We start from the raw sequence: 13111 nt of genomic DNA, 5'->3' as shown, positions 1-13111 counted from the left end.
AGGCTGGTCTACTGCTTATCCTTTGATATAACTTTATTATAAGCGTTGCATTTAAATGCCACTATAAGTGTGTATAATATAAACTAGATAACTGATCTCATGTACTATACTAAAATGCAATTCATCAACTAGCAGATGGCTTAGGTGTAAATGGCTCAAGTGTAAAAATGAATGTCCGTTAATAAACCAGACCAACACCTTTTTTTTTTTTCAACATTCCCTTTTCACTTTGCGACCGTGCATTATAAAACCAACAAAAAGTCGCACGACGACATCTTTACACGAGGACTCAAAATAGTTGAAATTTTTTAGGTCTACCCAGTGAATCTTTGCCTTTCATAAGCTATTATTTTCTGAAAGAGCAATCATTCTTCCACATAATCCTTCACTTTGGAATCATAAAAATACTGGGATGTTATGCATATTGTAGGTCGTGCATGTGATTATACGCAAGCTGTAAAGGCAAACTGTCATTTTCTTTACAAAAAAAAAAAATCTATACACCCTTCGCTTTCATCTCTATCAAATTTCGAATGATGCTGTACTGAAAGTGATGGAAAAGTGTGCGAAATTCGGGGAACTGAACTCATTATATTGTGGTTACTGTGACGTTTTACGTTCTGTTCCTCGTCCCATTCATTGCGAGGAGCACTGGCTGGCAAGGATTAAGCATTAAATCTTACAGCCTCTTTTCTCTGTGAAAAAAAAAATTGTCTAGAGAGTGTGTGCATTCTTTGTATTTTTTAGATGGGGTAGGAAACTCCATTAGTATTTTGTATTGAGTTATACAAACATTCTAAAACTTAGCGTCTTCTCTGTCAGAATGTAGACTTAACCAAAAGTCATTGTCTTACTACGTTTTTGTTGGTTTGGTAATGCACATATTCTATGCAATAGATCTGTGTGTCTATACATGGAACTGCAGGGTGTCAAATTTTACACGTTTCACAAATATGCTGTATGTACATTTTGTCGGTACTGTCCTAAAAAAGAAAAAAAACATTCATCAATCTGCAATATCTCACGTCACAAACTTTACCCTTTATCTCCTTCATACTAATTACCGACTTTGCTAAAGTGAACTGGATTAAATGTTTGACAGCAGCAATACTTCCTAATGAAAAACACTGAAGAAATGTTACGTATTTACTCTAAGAAAGTTAATACATAGTAATCCGTTTGACAAAGCAAGCAGCAAACACATGCAGTAATAATATTGTATGATAATTGATCTTCATTACAATAATTATGTAACCATACGAATGACGAAGAATGTCTGTGTTATATAAGAGAAGGTGTTGATATTGACAATCAATGAAACTTAAGATCGATGTTTTGAAAGAAAATTAATGCAAACAAATATATTATTACGGCTGTTAGGACAATTAATATAAGGAACAAAAAAAATGATGATAGACAAAAATACTTTTTTTTTAACCGTCATGTGAGCATTTTGGAAACTTCAAGTGCTCCGAACACCAAGGAAATATAATAAGGCAAATGGACACACCCTTTTTCCATAGTTTCTTAGAAGCATTACTTTTTTTTAAATCATTACACCGCAAATCAATAACGAAAAGGTAAATGAGATGTACAGGAAGATTCCTTGTAGAAGCAACATTGGGTAAAACTCAACAACACTTCAAATTCAGATGGTCTACGATATGGTGGAGGAGCGCGTCTAAAAATTATGTTTAATCAACTTTATTTACATTTGAACTTATACATCATCTCAAGAAATCGACTTCTACTTTTCATATTTTTATATCCCATGTCAATGTATTTTGATTCTGGGAATGTGAAGTGCTATTTTGACTACCAGAATTGTGAAAGTTTTAATCAGGAGTTGTTTATTCTGTCTGTAACCTATGTGTTCACCACGCAGTGTTCATAATGGGTAGCCCCTTTGTCTACTTTGAATAATGGATGCTTATGTCAATCTGAAGGTAAAAACACGTGATTCTCAGTCTTTTGAACAAATATGAGTTATTCATGATCTTTTCAAATGGGAACCGGATCTACACGTGTGACACGATACATCTTTGAAATAATATGTTTACCGCATTGCAAGGATCCCCACATAAGATCTCAATCGAAATGTTGATAAATCCATTATCATCCTCTGAGTGATTCCATGTCTGCTTTTGCCCAAGTTTTTTTTTTTTTCTTTGAGATGGCTAAATCACCTGTCACAAAAGCATTGCCCAAGCAATGATTTGAATGTGTACAATCGTAGAGTGCTGGTTAGCTAATGAAACCCTTTCAATGTTTCCCGTTGAAGACACCATACTGCTCTTTAGGGCTAATTTTGACAAGACGAGCCGAGTCGCCCCGCGACACGACTGATTACCATATATATATAATATTTGTATCTGAAATTCGCTTCTACCAAACCCTAATTCCCCCCCCCCCATGAAGAAATAGAATAGCAATCCTTGGTAGGTTAACGGATGGTTATGGAAGGTCTAATTTCGTCCATACACGCACATGTTATCGAATGGGGATGGAACAACAACAAAAGAAAGATAAAAAGAGAGAATGAATTAATCAGATGATAAAACAGAAAACTGCTATTCTGGCGCTGAGGCAAACACAACTATTAACATGTTTATCAAAATGTCATATTTCCCCATTAATTCAAATGGATAGCCACGATATTCTCATTATGGCGATCTTTTTCTCTTCAAATCTATCTTATTCTACAACTTTATTCCTTAAGTCTACCTATGTAGGGGATGTTTTCCGCTTCCTACCCTAGTACTAAATATTCGATCAAAATCAATGTGATTCGGAAGAGGACTTTTCTTTTATAATTCCTATCCGCATCTAACATGGTACCTTACATATGCAGTTTTCCAAATTCACATAACTAATAACATTCCTACAACTCTGCCAAATAAATTAGCTTAATCGCATACATATTAATGTGACCGTGCATCAAAAAACGAACAAAAAGTCGCACCCCTTGATTTCACGTGAGGACTCAAAGAAGGTGAATGGGTCAATCTAGTTAATCTTGAGTTTTTCATATTTTCTGAAAGAGCTATCCTTCTTCTACATTATTCGTTAGTTTGGGATCATAAGATGAATGGGAAAGTGTGTTTTCAGCAGTTTTTCTACAACCCATTTTGGGGGAGATTAGAACGATCAGGTATATCTTGGCAGCGTCCCCTTTTCATTTCTTGAAATCCTTTACACACTCTTCAAGTTCAAGTCTAATAGCTTTTGAAAGGATAACTCTACTGTCTTGAAAGTTGGCATCAATCATGGGTAGAATGTGTCAAAAAAACATGCTCTGTTGCTTCTTTGGTTTACATACTGTTTTTTTTTTTCCTTTTTACTGCACAGCTATCACCGCTCGGTAAGGATTAAGCGCTTGAATAGACCCTGTACTTCAGAGCCTCTTTTCTCAGTTCGCACTTTCCTAGAGGGTGCACTTTCTTTTTACTATTTAGATAGGTTAGGGGAGTCCATTTGAAATGAGTAACGAATCCTTTAAAGGCTTAGAGTATGCTCTTTAAGAATCTGTCCTCAACTAAAATCCATGTCTGGCAACTTTTTGTTTGTTTTGTGATGCAGGTCACAAATTATGTTTATATTCATTGCTTTGTCCTCTTTCCCACAAAATGAACACATCTGAAAGGGGTATAAACTGGAACAAATCATGAATTATATTCATAATACCATATAACAACTTACTATGAAACTCTCACAGTCGACTATTTCAGTTTCAAGTTTGGTTTAGTTCTCCCCTTCTTCAAATGATAGCATTACAACAAAATCAAGAATTTCCGCAGCAAATTATAAACAAGAGTACTCAAAAGACATAACTGATTTCGTGTGTATTATATGTACATGTGTTATACTTGTAGTGCATTTCGCATGTTTGGCTTGTATGTATTTGTTGTTTTTTTACAGCAGAATTTTAACAGCAAAATACAAGCAAGAGTACCAAAAAGACATAGATGATTATGGGTAGATAATTATGTACACGTCTTACACTCGAAGCGTATTTTGATTGTTTGTATTAGTATTTGTTTTTTGTTTTTTGTTCTAACGACAGATTTTTCTTTTACAGCTAAGTATGAACAAGAGGACATAACTGATTTCGCGTGTATCATATTATGTACATGTGTTACACTTGAAGTGCATTTATTTCGAATTGTGTTTGTTTGTTTTTCAAAGAAGAATTTAAATAGAAAAATTTCAACAAGAGTATTCAAAAGCCATAATGTGTGTTCATGCATATGTATATTCATGTACTACACGAGAAGTGCATTTGAATTGTATTTATTTTTTTTTCACAGCAAACTTTTCACAGCATGAAGACATAAACATGAGAACTCAAGAGAGATAGATGATTATGCGTATATGTGCACATCTATTCTACTTCGGATTGTATGTATTTTTTTTTGTTTTACGGAAGAATCTTAACAGCAAAAAATAAGAGTACTCAAATAACATAGCTGACTATGCGTATTATGTACATGCATTACAATTGAAGTGCATTTGGATTGTACGCATTTATTATTTTTTTTACAACACAATTTTAACAACAAAACATAAACAAGAGTATATATGAACAAGAATTACACTTAGAGTGCATTTAGATTATACGTGACCGTGCATCACAAAACAAACAAAAAGTCGCAAACCTTGATTTTAAGTGACGACTCAAAAAAGGTTAAATGGTTCAACCAAGTCAATCTTGAGTTTTTCATATTTTCTGAAAGAGCTATCCTTCTTCTACATTATTCTTCAGTTTGGGATGTTAACATGAATAGGAAAGTATGTATTTAGTAGTTTTTCTACAACCCTTTTTGGGGGAGGAGTAGAATGATCAAGTATGTTTTTGAGACCTTTTTTTCATGCCTAATATCCTTTGCACACTCTTCACTTTCAAGTCTAATAACTTTTGAAAGGATGACGCTACTGCTTTGAAAGTTAGGATTAATCATGTGCAGAATGTGTTAATGGAACATGCTCAATTTCAGCTTAATCTGAAAAATCCCTTCATTGTTGTTGCTCTGGTGATTTATATCCTGTGTGTTGTCCCTTTCATGGCACAGCGAGCACGGCTAGTAAAGACTAAGCGCTTGAATAGACCATGCACTTCAGAGCCTCTTTTCTCAGTTCACACTTCTCCAGAGTGTGTGTTTTTTCCCAGTATTTAGGTAGGTTAAGAGAGTTAATTTGAATTGAGTTATATATCATTTTAAAGCTTAGAGCGTGCTCTTTCAGAATCTGCCTTAACTCAAAATCCAGGTCTGGCGACTTTGTGTTGGTTTTGTGGTGCAGTGTCACATATGTATTTGTTTTTGTCACAGCAGCATTTGAACAGCAAAAAGAAAGCAACAGTACTCAAAAGACATAGATGATTATATGTATATATGTATAGGTATTAAGTGCATTTAGATTGTATATATTTGTTTTTGTAATTTTCTTACGGCAGAATTTTAAAAGCAAAACATAAGCAAGAGTACTCAAAAGATATAGATGATTATGGGAATATAGTACATTTATTACACTTGAAGGGATTTGGATTGTATGTATTTTTTTTTCTTCTTTTTAAGGCAGAATTTTAACAGAGTGTTACTAACATGCATTACAATTGAAGTGCATTTAAATTGGATGCATTAGTTCTTTTCACAACAGAATTTAAACAGCAAAACATGAACAACAGTATTCAAAGGATACATAATAAATGATCATGTGAGTATTATGTACATGCATAACACTTGAAGTGGATTTCGACTCTATGTATTAGCACTGTTTTCCACTGCATCTTTTTTTTTTAACCACATGAAGGCATAAACAAGAGTACTCAAAAGACATAGATGATTATGCGTATATGTGCACATGTATTCTACTTCGGATTGTATGGATTTGTTTTTGGATTTTTTTTTTATGGCAGAATATCAACAGCAAAATATAAGAGTACTCAAATGACGTAGCCGATTATGCGTATTATATACATGCATTACAATTGAAGTGCATTTTGATTGTATGCATTTACTTTTTTACAACAAAATTGTAACGACAAAACATAAAGAAGAGTATTGAAGGAATATATATGATCATGCGTATATATGTACATGTATTACACTTACAGTGCATTTGGATTATATGTATTTGTGTTTTTTTTTTTTCGAAAGCAGCATTTGAACAGCAAAAAGAAAGCAAGAATACTAAAAAAACACAGATGATTGTATGTATATGTGTAGGTGTTATACTTGAAGTGCATTTGGATTGCATGTATTTGTTTTTGCATTTTGTTTCCGGCAGAATTTTAAAAACAAAACAAAAGCAAGAGTACTCAAAAGATATAGATGATTATGAGAATATAGTACATGTATTACACTTGAAGGAATTTAGATTGTATGTATTTGTTTTTTTTTGTTTTGTTTTGTTTTTGTTTTTGTTTTAAGGCAGAATTCTAACAGCGTCTTATGTACATGCATTTCATTTGAAGTGCATTTGGATTGGATGCATTTTTTTCCCAAAAGAATTTAAACAGCAAAACATGAACAAGAGTATTCAAAGGATACAAATGATCATGTGAGTATATATGTACATGCATTACACTTGAAGTGGATTTTGACTCTTTGTATTAACACTGTTTGGATTGTATGTATTTGTTTTGTTTTTTTTTACGGCAGAATTTTAACAGCAAAAAAAATGAATAATAGTCAAGAGTACTCGAGCAACATTTTTTTTTTTTGGTAGTTCATGTGGATTACATACATTTTGTTTTCCACAGCAAACATTTTCAGCAAGACATACACAACAGTACTTTAAACACATAGATGATTATGTTTATATCCGTTTCATTCATGTATTACACTTGAAGTGCATTTGAATTGTATGTTCTTGTTTTCCACAAAAAAAAACAAACATACAGACTAGGGTATTCAAAAGACATAGATGATTACGCGTAGAGTATGTACATATAATATTACAGCTAGTGCACTTGGATTTCATGTATTCGTTTTGGCTACTTTGACAAGTGATCACGTATATACTGTGCGTTTTTTAATTGCATTTGTACAAGTTTGTATGGATAAATGTGGAATTTGTTAGTGAGTGGATGTGTGTACCTGATAATCATACACTGCAGATTCTATAAGTTTGTGGTAGTCTCACAACTGGGCTTACGACATAAACGATCATCGATGAAAAAAAAAAAACTAAGTCTAGTGTCCCTTAAATGACCCATTATGTAAAGATATTCAGAAATGTACTCATACATTTTGATGAACTTCCAAAAATGTATGCATGTGCCTTGAACCCCCTTTTTTAAGTGTGTGTGTGCGTGCGTGTGTGTGTGTGTGTGTGTGTGTGTGTGTAGGGGGGGGGGGGCAATGGTCTATCGCTTGTTCCCCCCCCCCCCCCCCCCCCCCACGAAAAAAAAAATCACCTGGTTGAACCAATACGCAGGAGCAATTTTGTCAAAATGTATACATTCAGTGATTATTACAATGAAAGTGTTAACACACTAGAATAACTTTACTGAGGTGTCCATGAGATGCATTACATGCACAACATATATTAAGACAAATTCCAAACACTGGAGCTGACATTATTAACCCCGAAAGACTGTGAGGTCTATGCTGGCGCGTGGTATTTGTGTACAACACTTTTATAGCCAAATAAACCGCAATTATGTAGGTCACGGAATGCCACGGAATCATAAATTTTGACTCAGTAGCAAATAATATCTTGCGAGGTGCTTGCATTATTGGGCAAGATGTTTAACTCACTAGGTCCGTCTTGACCTGAGTATATAATTATTCTGGTATATACCAGCTGAGCATCGGGTTGATTATAATGAGCCCTATAGAATGAGGAAGAATAGTATTACACAAGAGGTTATACTCGGTGAGTCGCAGACCGTAGAGTCGCAATTATACTGAAGGGATATGTTTGCCAGAGCGCTACCACACTGACAGACATGTTTCAGCTGAATTGGGTTTATATAATATAATTCATGGGAGCCGCTATAAATGTATGTATATATACATGTATGTAGATATTCCTATGTGTACGCCCATATGCTAACAACAAAGAATGTCCTAAATGGACAATAGTTGAATCTGAATCTGAATCAGAATCTGAAATTTCAATGAGTACGCAAACATCTATAGAACTATGGCCACTTAGGAAGAAACTGAATCTTTTGAGCAGGCACCAAAAGAGCTTACTACTTTCAGTCTTTTCGAAAAGCCTGAATGATTGTAACCGATTGCTGGGTAGCGTGGAGGCATTTATTCAGAGGTTGAGGAGATGGTGCTGGGTTCAGCAAACTTGACCACTCTGCCTCCATCCATGACCAGAATGCGGTCGCTATCGGCGATGGTGTCCATGCGGTGAGCGATGGTCAATACAGTGCTCTCCTTGAACTCCTCCCGGATGGCCCTCTGCATGTGTTTGTCCGTTTCCATGTCAACACTGGCCGTTGCCTCGTCGATGCACAAGACCTGTTGGTACATTTCACAAGATCAACTATTTCTGTCAACTCTGTCTGTCAGATATCAACCCACCCCTTTAAAGATGGCCAAAGTATAAAACCAAAAGAAAAACACAATCAGTGTCATTTTCGCTTCATTTTCAGACCAATCACTGTATTCTGAAGTTGCCTATTCTTTATTTTTTGCTGATGTCTCACTGTAAGATATTCTATGGGCCGAATAAAGAAAAAAAGATATTCAAATGGATTCAACTAAAAAAGTCCTTAAGTAACTTTCAAGAGAATTAAGTCTCACCTTTGCTTTGGTCAGCATGGCTCTGGCCAGACAAAGCAGCTGTCTCTCACCGCTAGAAAAGACCTTGCCCCCCTCACCAACCTCGGCCGTCAAGTCCCCCATGCGCCTAACCACGTCCACAAGGTGGCACTTCTCCAGTACTGACCAGAGCTGTTGGTCAGTGAAACGACCGAAAGGGTCAAGGTTCTCTTTCACTGTGCCACTGAAGAGGAATGGATCCTGGGGAATTGTAGCCATCCGGGACCTGTCGGGAAGGAAGGATTACATTAAAATTTAATTACACATAATCTATATTATTGTTTTGCACTAAGAAAAACACAAACCCCAAACCAGGACATTTATGTACACTCATGATTTTAAACTATTGAGAGTAAATTCATCAATCTTCATAGTAGGTATATATGTGACCCTGAAAACCAACGAAAAGTCGCCAGACATGGATTTTAAGTTTGGGGCAGATTCTGGTGGAGCAGACTCTTGGCTTTAAAATGATGCTTAACTCAATCCAAATGAACTTCCCTAACCGACCTAAATACTGGAAAGAAAGTACACACTCTGGAAAAGTGTGAACTGACAAAAGAGGCTCTGAAGTATGCGGTATATTCAAGCGCAAAATCTTTACCATGTCGTGCTAGCTGTGCCGTAAAAGAGACAAAACACAGGATGTAAACCACCGGAGCAACAAAAATAAAGGGATTATCAGATTAAGCTGAAATTGAGCATCTTCTATTAACACATTCTGCCCAAAATTAATGCTAACTTTCAAGGCAGTAGCGTCATTCTTTCAAAAGTTATTAGAATTGATAGTGAAGAGTGTGCAAAGGATTTCAAGACATGAAAAGCTGCCTCTAAGACATACCTGATCATTCTACTCTCCCCCCAAAAAGGGTTGTAGAAAAACTGCTAAAAACACACTTTTCCATTCATGTTAAGATACCAAGCTGAAGAATGATATAGAAGAAGGATAGCTCTATCAAACATTTAAAAAACTCAAGACTGACTTGGTTGAACCATTTCACCTTTTGGAGGCCTCACTTAAAATCAAGGGGTGCGACTTTCTGTTTGTTTTGTGGTGTACGGTCATATATACTTCCTTCAATCTTCACAATAATATAACATATTGCTTTCATTTATGATAGAGTTCCATGCAATTAGCATTCCTTTAAGTTGTTTTGTTCGTGTACAGATAATTTCGACAATAAGGAGGTCACGGATATTTTCGAGAGATGTTGTTTTCGCGAATTGACACCGAGGCTTTCGTAAGTGCACCATTACCGCAGTGCATTTTCACGTGCTGTTAAATTTGCGTTCCAACAGTGATTAACGAAACTCGCAAAAATCAAACCCTCGCGAAAATAACAGTGTGTACTGTATCCCAGATCGGTGATGTATGAGAGAGTAAGGCGAAGTTTCGTTCAACATATAAGCCACTTGTTATGACAAGAAGTAAACAACAATGGATGACAATATCTTTTTTTAATCACTGGTACAAACCCTCCGTTCTTTCCGAGAAACTGTTATCTCACCTGATTTCCTCAAGGGACAAGTCTGCCAGATCTATCTCATCAACTGTGATCCGTCCCCCCTGGACCTCCACCATCCCAAAGAGTGCCAGGAAAAGCGTGGACTTCCCCGATCCTGTCTTGCCCATAATGCCCACCTTCTCCCCCGGGCGGGTCTCAAAGCTCACCCCGTCAAGGGCCTTGGGGTGGTCGTGGCGGTAGGAGAAGTGGACGTCATCAAACTTCACGACTCCCTGGCTCGGCCATCCTGATGGTGGCTGTCATTAGAGTTTTGCACCAACAGACCGGTTTACTATCAACATATTCAGATTTATGGATGTTTGTGACATAGCAACAAATATTTCTATCAACTTGATAATTTTACTCTTGTACCTCAAAAACATTTTTAATACCTGGAATCAAGCTCGCATACATTAGTTGTTGGTATATTGGGCGAACCTCGGGCAAGCTTTTGGGCTATCAAGAAGAACCAATGTCAGAAAAGCATGCAACATTTTGAATATGTTAGTAAACGTCGATTAGAATGGATTTATAATAGAAACTGAAATGATTCCCACACTCACGTGAATGTGGACCATAAGGAGTTTCAGCTTGCTTGGGTAATCTTAGTACTCCAGTAATCAACATGAAGAAATGGGAAAATGACCCCCATCTGCATCCCCCATGCAAACAACAACAACAACAACAAAAATAAAACAAAACAAAACAAAACAAACAACAGATGGCCAGACGTATTGCAACTATGACCTTGACTACACGGGCACTGCTTCATAGTGCATCAAGTTTTGTATAATTGCTATGATAGCTTCAATCTTGTGCACCAAGGCTTTCCAGTATCAGCTCATTGAGAGGGAAAAAATTCCGGCTCACTCAGTTCTCCACGAGGAAAATCTCAATGTGCGCTTTTCATACTACAATCTGTATCACTATTAAGATTCCTTCCATGTGCCCTACATCTCAGAGTATTTGGCTGCCACTGTGTGGAGAACTTCATTCAATAGTCGAGGAGATTTGTTTTTTTATTTTTTTAAGTACAATTTTGTTGTTGTTGCGGATGCATAATATAGAAAGTAACTAAAGTAAATTTAGCTGGGCTGCCACCTTGGCAACCTTGGACAACCTTTCTTTTTAAAGCCTCATTAGCACATTCATGTAATTAGCAGAAGAAAAATATGTAATTTATTGCTAATTTTAATACAGGAAGCCCGAAACAATGGAAAACTAGCTTTAATGGGTTTTCTATAATGAGGAATCCATTCACAACAACAATTTTCAATTTCGAATGATGCTAGAGTGTCAAATGTCATAACTAGCATAATGTGCTATTTTGCATAATGTACAATAGTGAAGTACATGGTAGTTTATTATACCATGCATATGACCCGAAAATGTTTTTAAGCACAAGGTTTGGTTATTGTTGTTGTTATTGATGTTGAAGTAGATTCACATCTTAGAAGGGTATTGAAGTAAACTGCGTTTGGTTGGTACCTTGGGAACCTTTTAACAATCTTCTTTATTACTCACCTTAAGGCCGGGTCACACCAGCCTTGCGTGCGACTTGCAAAGAACAATTTTGACTACCCGGAGGTCCCCGTAGATATCAGCACATGACAGTACCTAGCATGTATCTCAAAAGTAGTCGCCCGGAGGTGCGCACGCATATTTTTTTTTTTTTTTTTTTTTTTACCCGCAACCGTGTTTAGGCCCTGTCACACCTTTCCGGGCAAGCTACTCGGGCTTGTTACGTGTAGGGATTTGCTAGCATACCGGACATTCCTGAGGGCGGAAAAGGATTTGTGCGAGTCAGCGCATGTGTCTTACTTGCTGGACGCGTTATACTTACGAGTATACTGTGTGACCTTTGTACCAGTCGCGTGGGGGCTGACAACTTAGTGAAGGAATTCCTCTAATGGAATGGCTGAAATCTCACAGAATTTCATTGTCTTGGCTGCATACGGGACTGCGAAGCACCTGCGTGGGAATTGCTTGGGAAGTACTGCCGCTAAGGGTCTCCTACTGGCGTTCTGCGTGGACCTCTACGGGCATTCCCGCGACTCACCCGGAAAAAGTTTTGGTCATGCTCAAAACTTGGCTGCGGTTAAATCGGACTTGCGTGAGCACCTCCGGGCAACTACGCGCTAGATACTGCCAGGTGCGGACCAATTGCGGAGAGCTCCTTGGAGTAAAGTTTTTTCCCCGCAAGTTAAGCCGCAGAAGTTCCCCCGTACGGTATGACAAGGCATGAATGAAAATTGCAAACATTCTTGTTCACCCGCTGAAAATCTTCTACGTGCTGGAAACTACCTCCTCGCCACAAGCCCGCGTTATGGTGTGACACGGCCTTCAGCATATTCAGCTGTGAATATGACATATGTTGTTAATTTCACCTCAGAAAGCCGGAAAACACAGGTACAATATTATTTCAAGGGTTTTCTACGGCCAGGAATCCACTTTAACACCGGTTTGTACGTTCGAACGATGGAATTGTCTTGAATATCATAATTAGCATAATGAGATAGTTGGCATACGGATTATGTATGAACACTGTATATGCCACGTACCATATTATGACATAGGGCCTATACTGTAAATGACCTGGAAAAGTTGGTATGGACAACATTTTACAGTAATAGTTTAGCAGTAAGCTAATCTTGGTTGTCACCCTCTTTACCTTGGGCTATCATCTTTGATTAGCCTATCAAACTTTATTATATTTATCTGAATCTAAGGAAAATGTTATATGCATGCTGTTAGACTTAATCCAGGAAGCGTGAAAACCAAGATAATATGTATGACTTTTCGAGGTTTTGAAGATTTGTACTGACG

The 13111-nt window shown here is 36.9% G+C and overlaps 1 protein-coding gene across 1 annotated transcript in view; it reads right to left on the bottom strand.

The window, feature by feature from the left end:
• Positions 1-7403: 7403 nt before the first annotated feature.
• The window catches only part of LOC139729002 (ATP-binding cassette sub-family C member 10-like), a 111672-nt gene continuing 105964 nt past the window's right edge, over positions 7404-13111 (bottom strand). Inside the window, exons 16-18 of the mRNA XM_071639927.1 lie at positions 10289-10542; positions 8763-9006; positions 7404-8477 (exon numbers count right to left, since the gene is read on the bottom strand). Coding sequence (XP_071496028.1) covers positions 8265-8477; positions 8763-9006; positions 10289-10542 — 711 coding nt within the window. The 3' untranslated portion in view covers positions 7404-8264. The remainder of the gene's footprint in view (positions 8478-8762; positions 9007-10288; positions 10543-13111) is intronic.

The sequence above is a fragment of the Diadema antillarum genome, unplaced genomic scaffold (assembly GCF_040938485.1).
Source record: "Diadema antillarum isolate AM-2024a unplaced genomic scaffold, OU_Dant_1.0 seq00000212_RagTag, whole genome shotgun sequence".
Classification (NCBI taxonomy): Eukaryota; Metazoa; Echinodermata; class Echinoidea; order Diadematoida; family Diadematidae; genus Diadema; species Diadema antillarum.
This window is presented reverse-complemented; position numbering and strand designations above follow the sequence as displayed.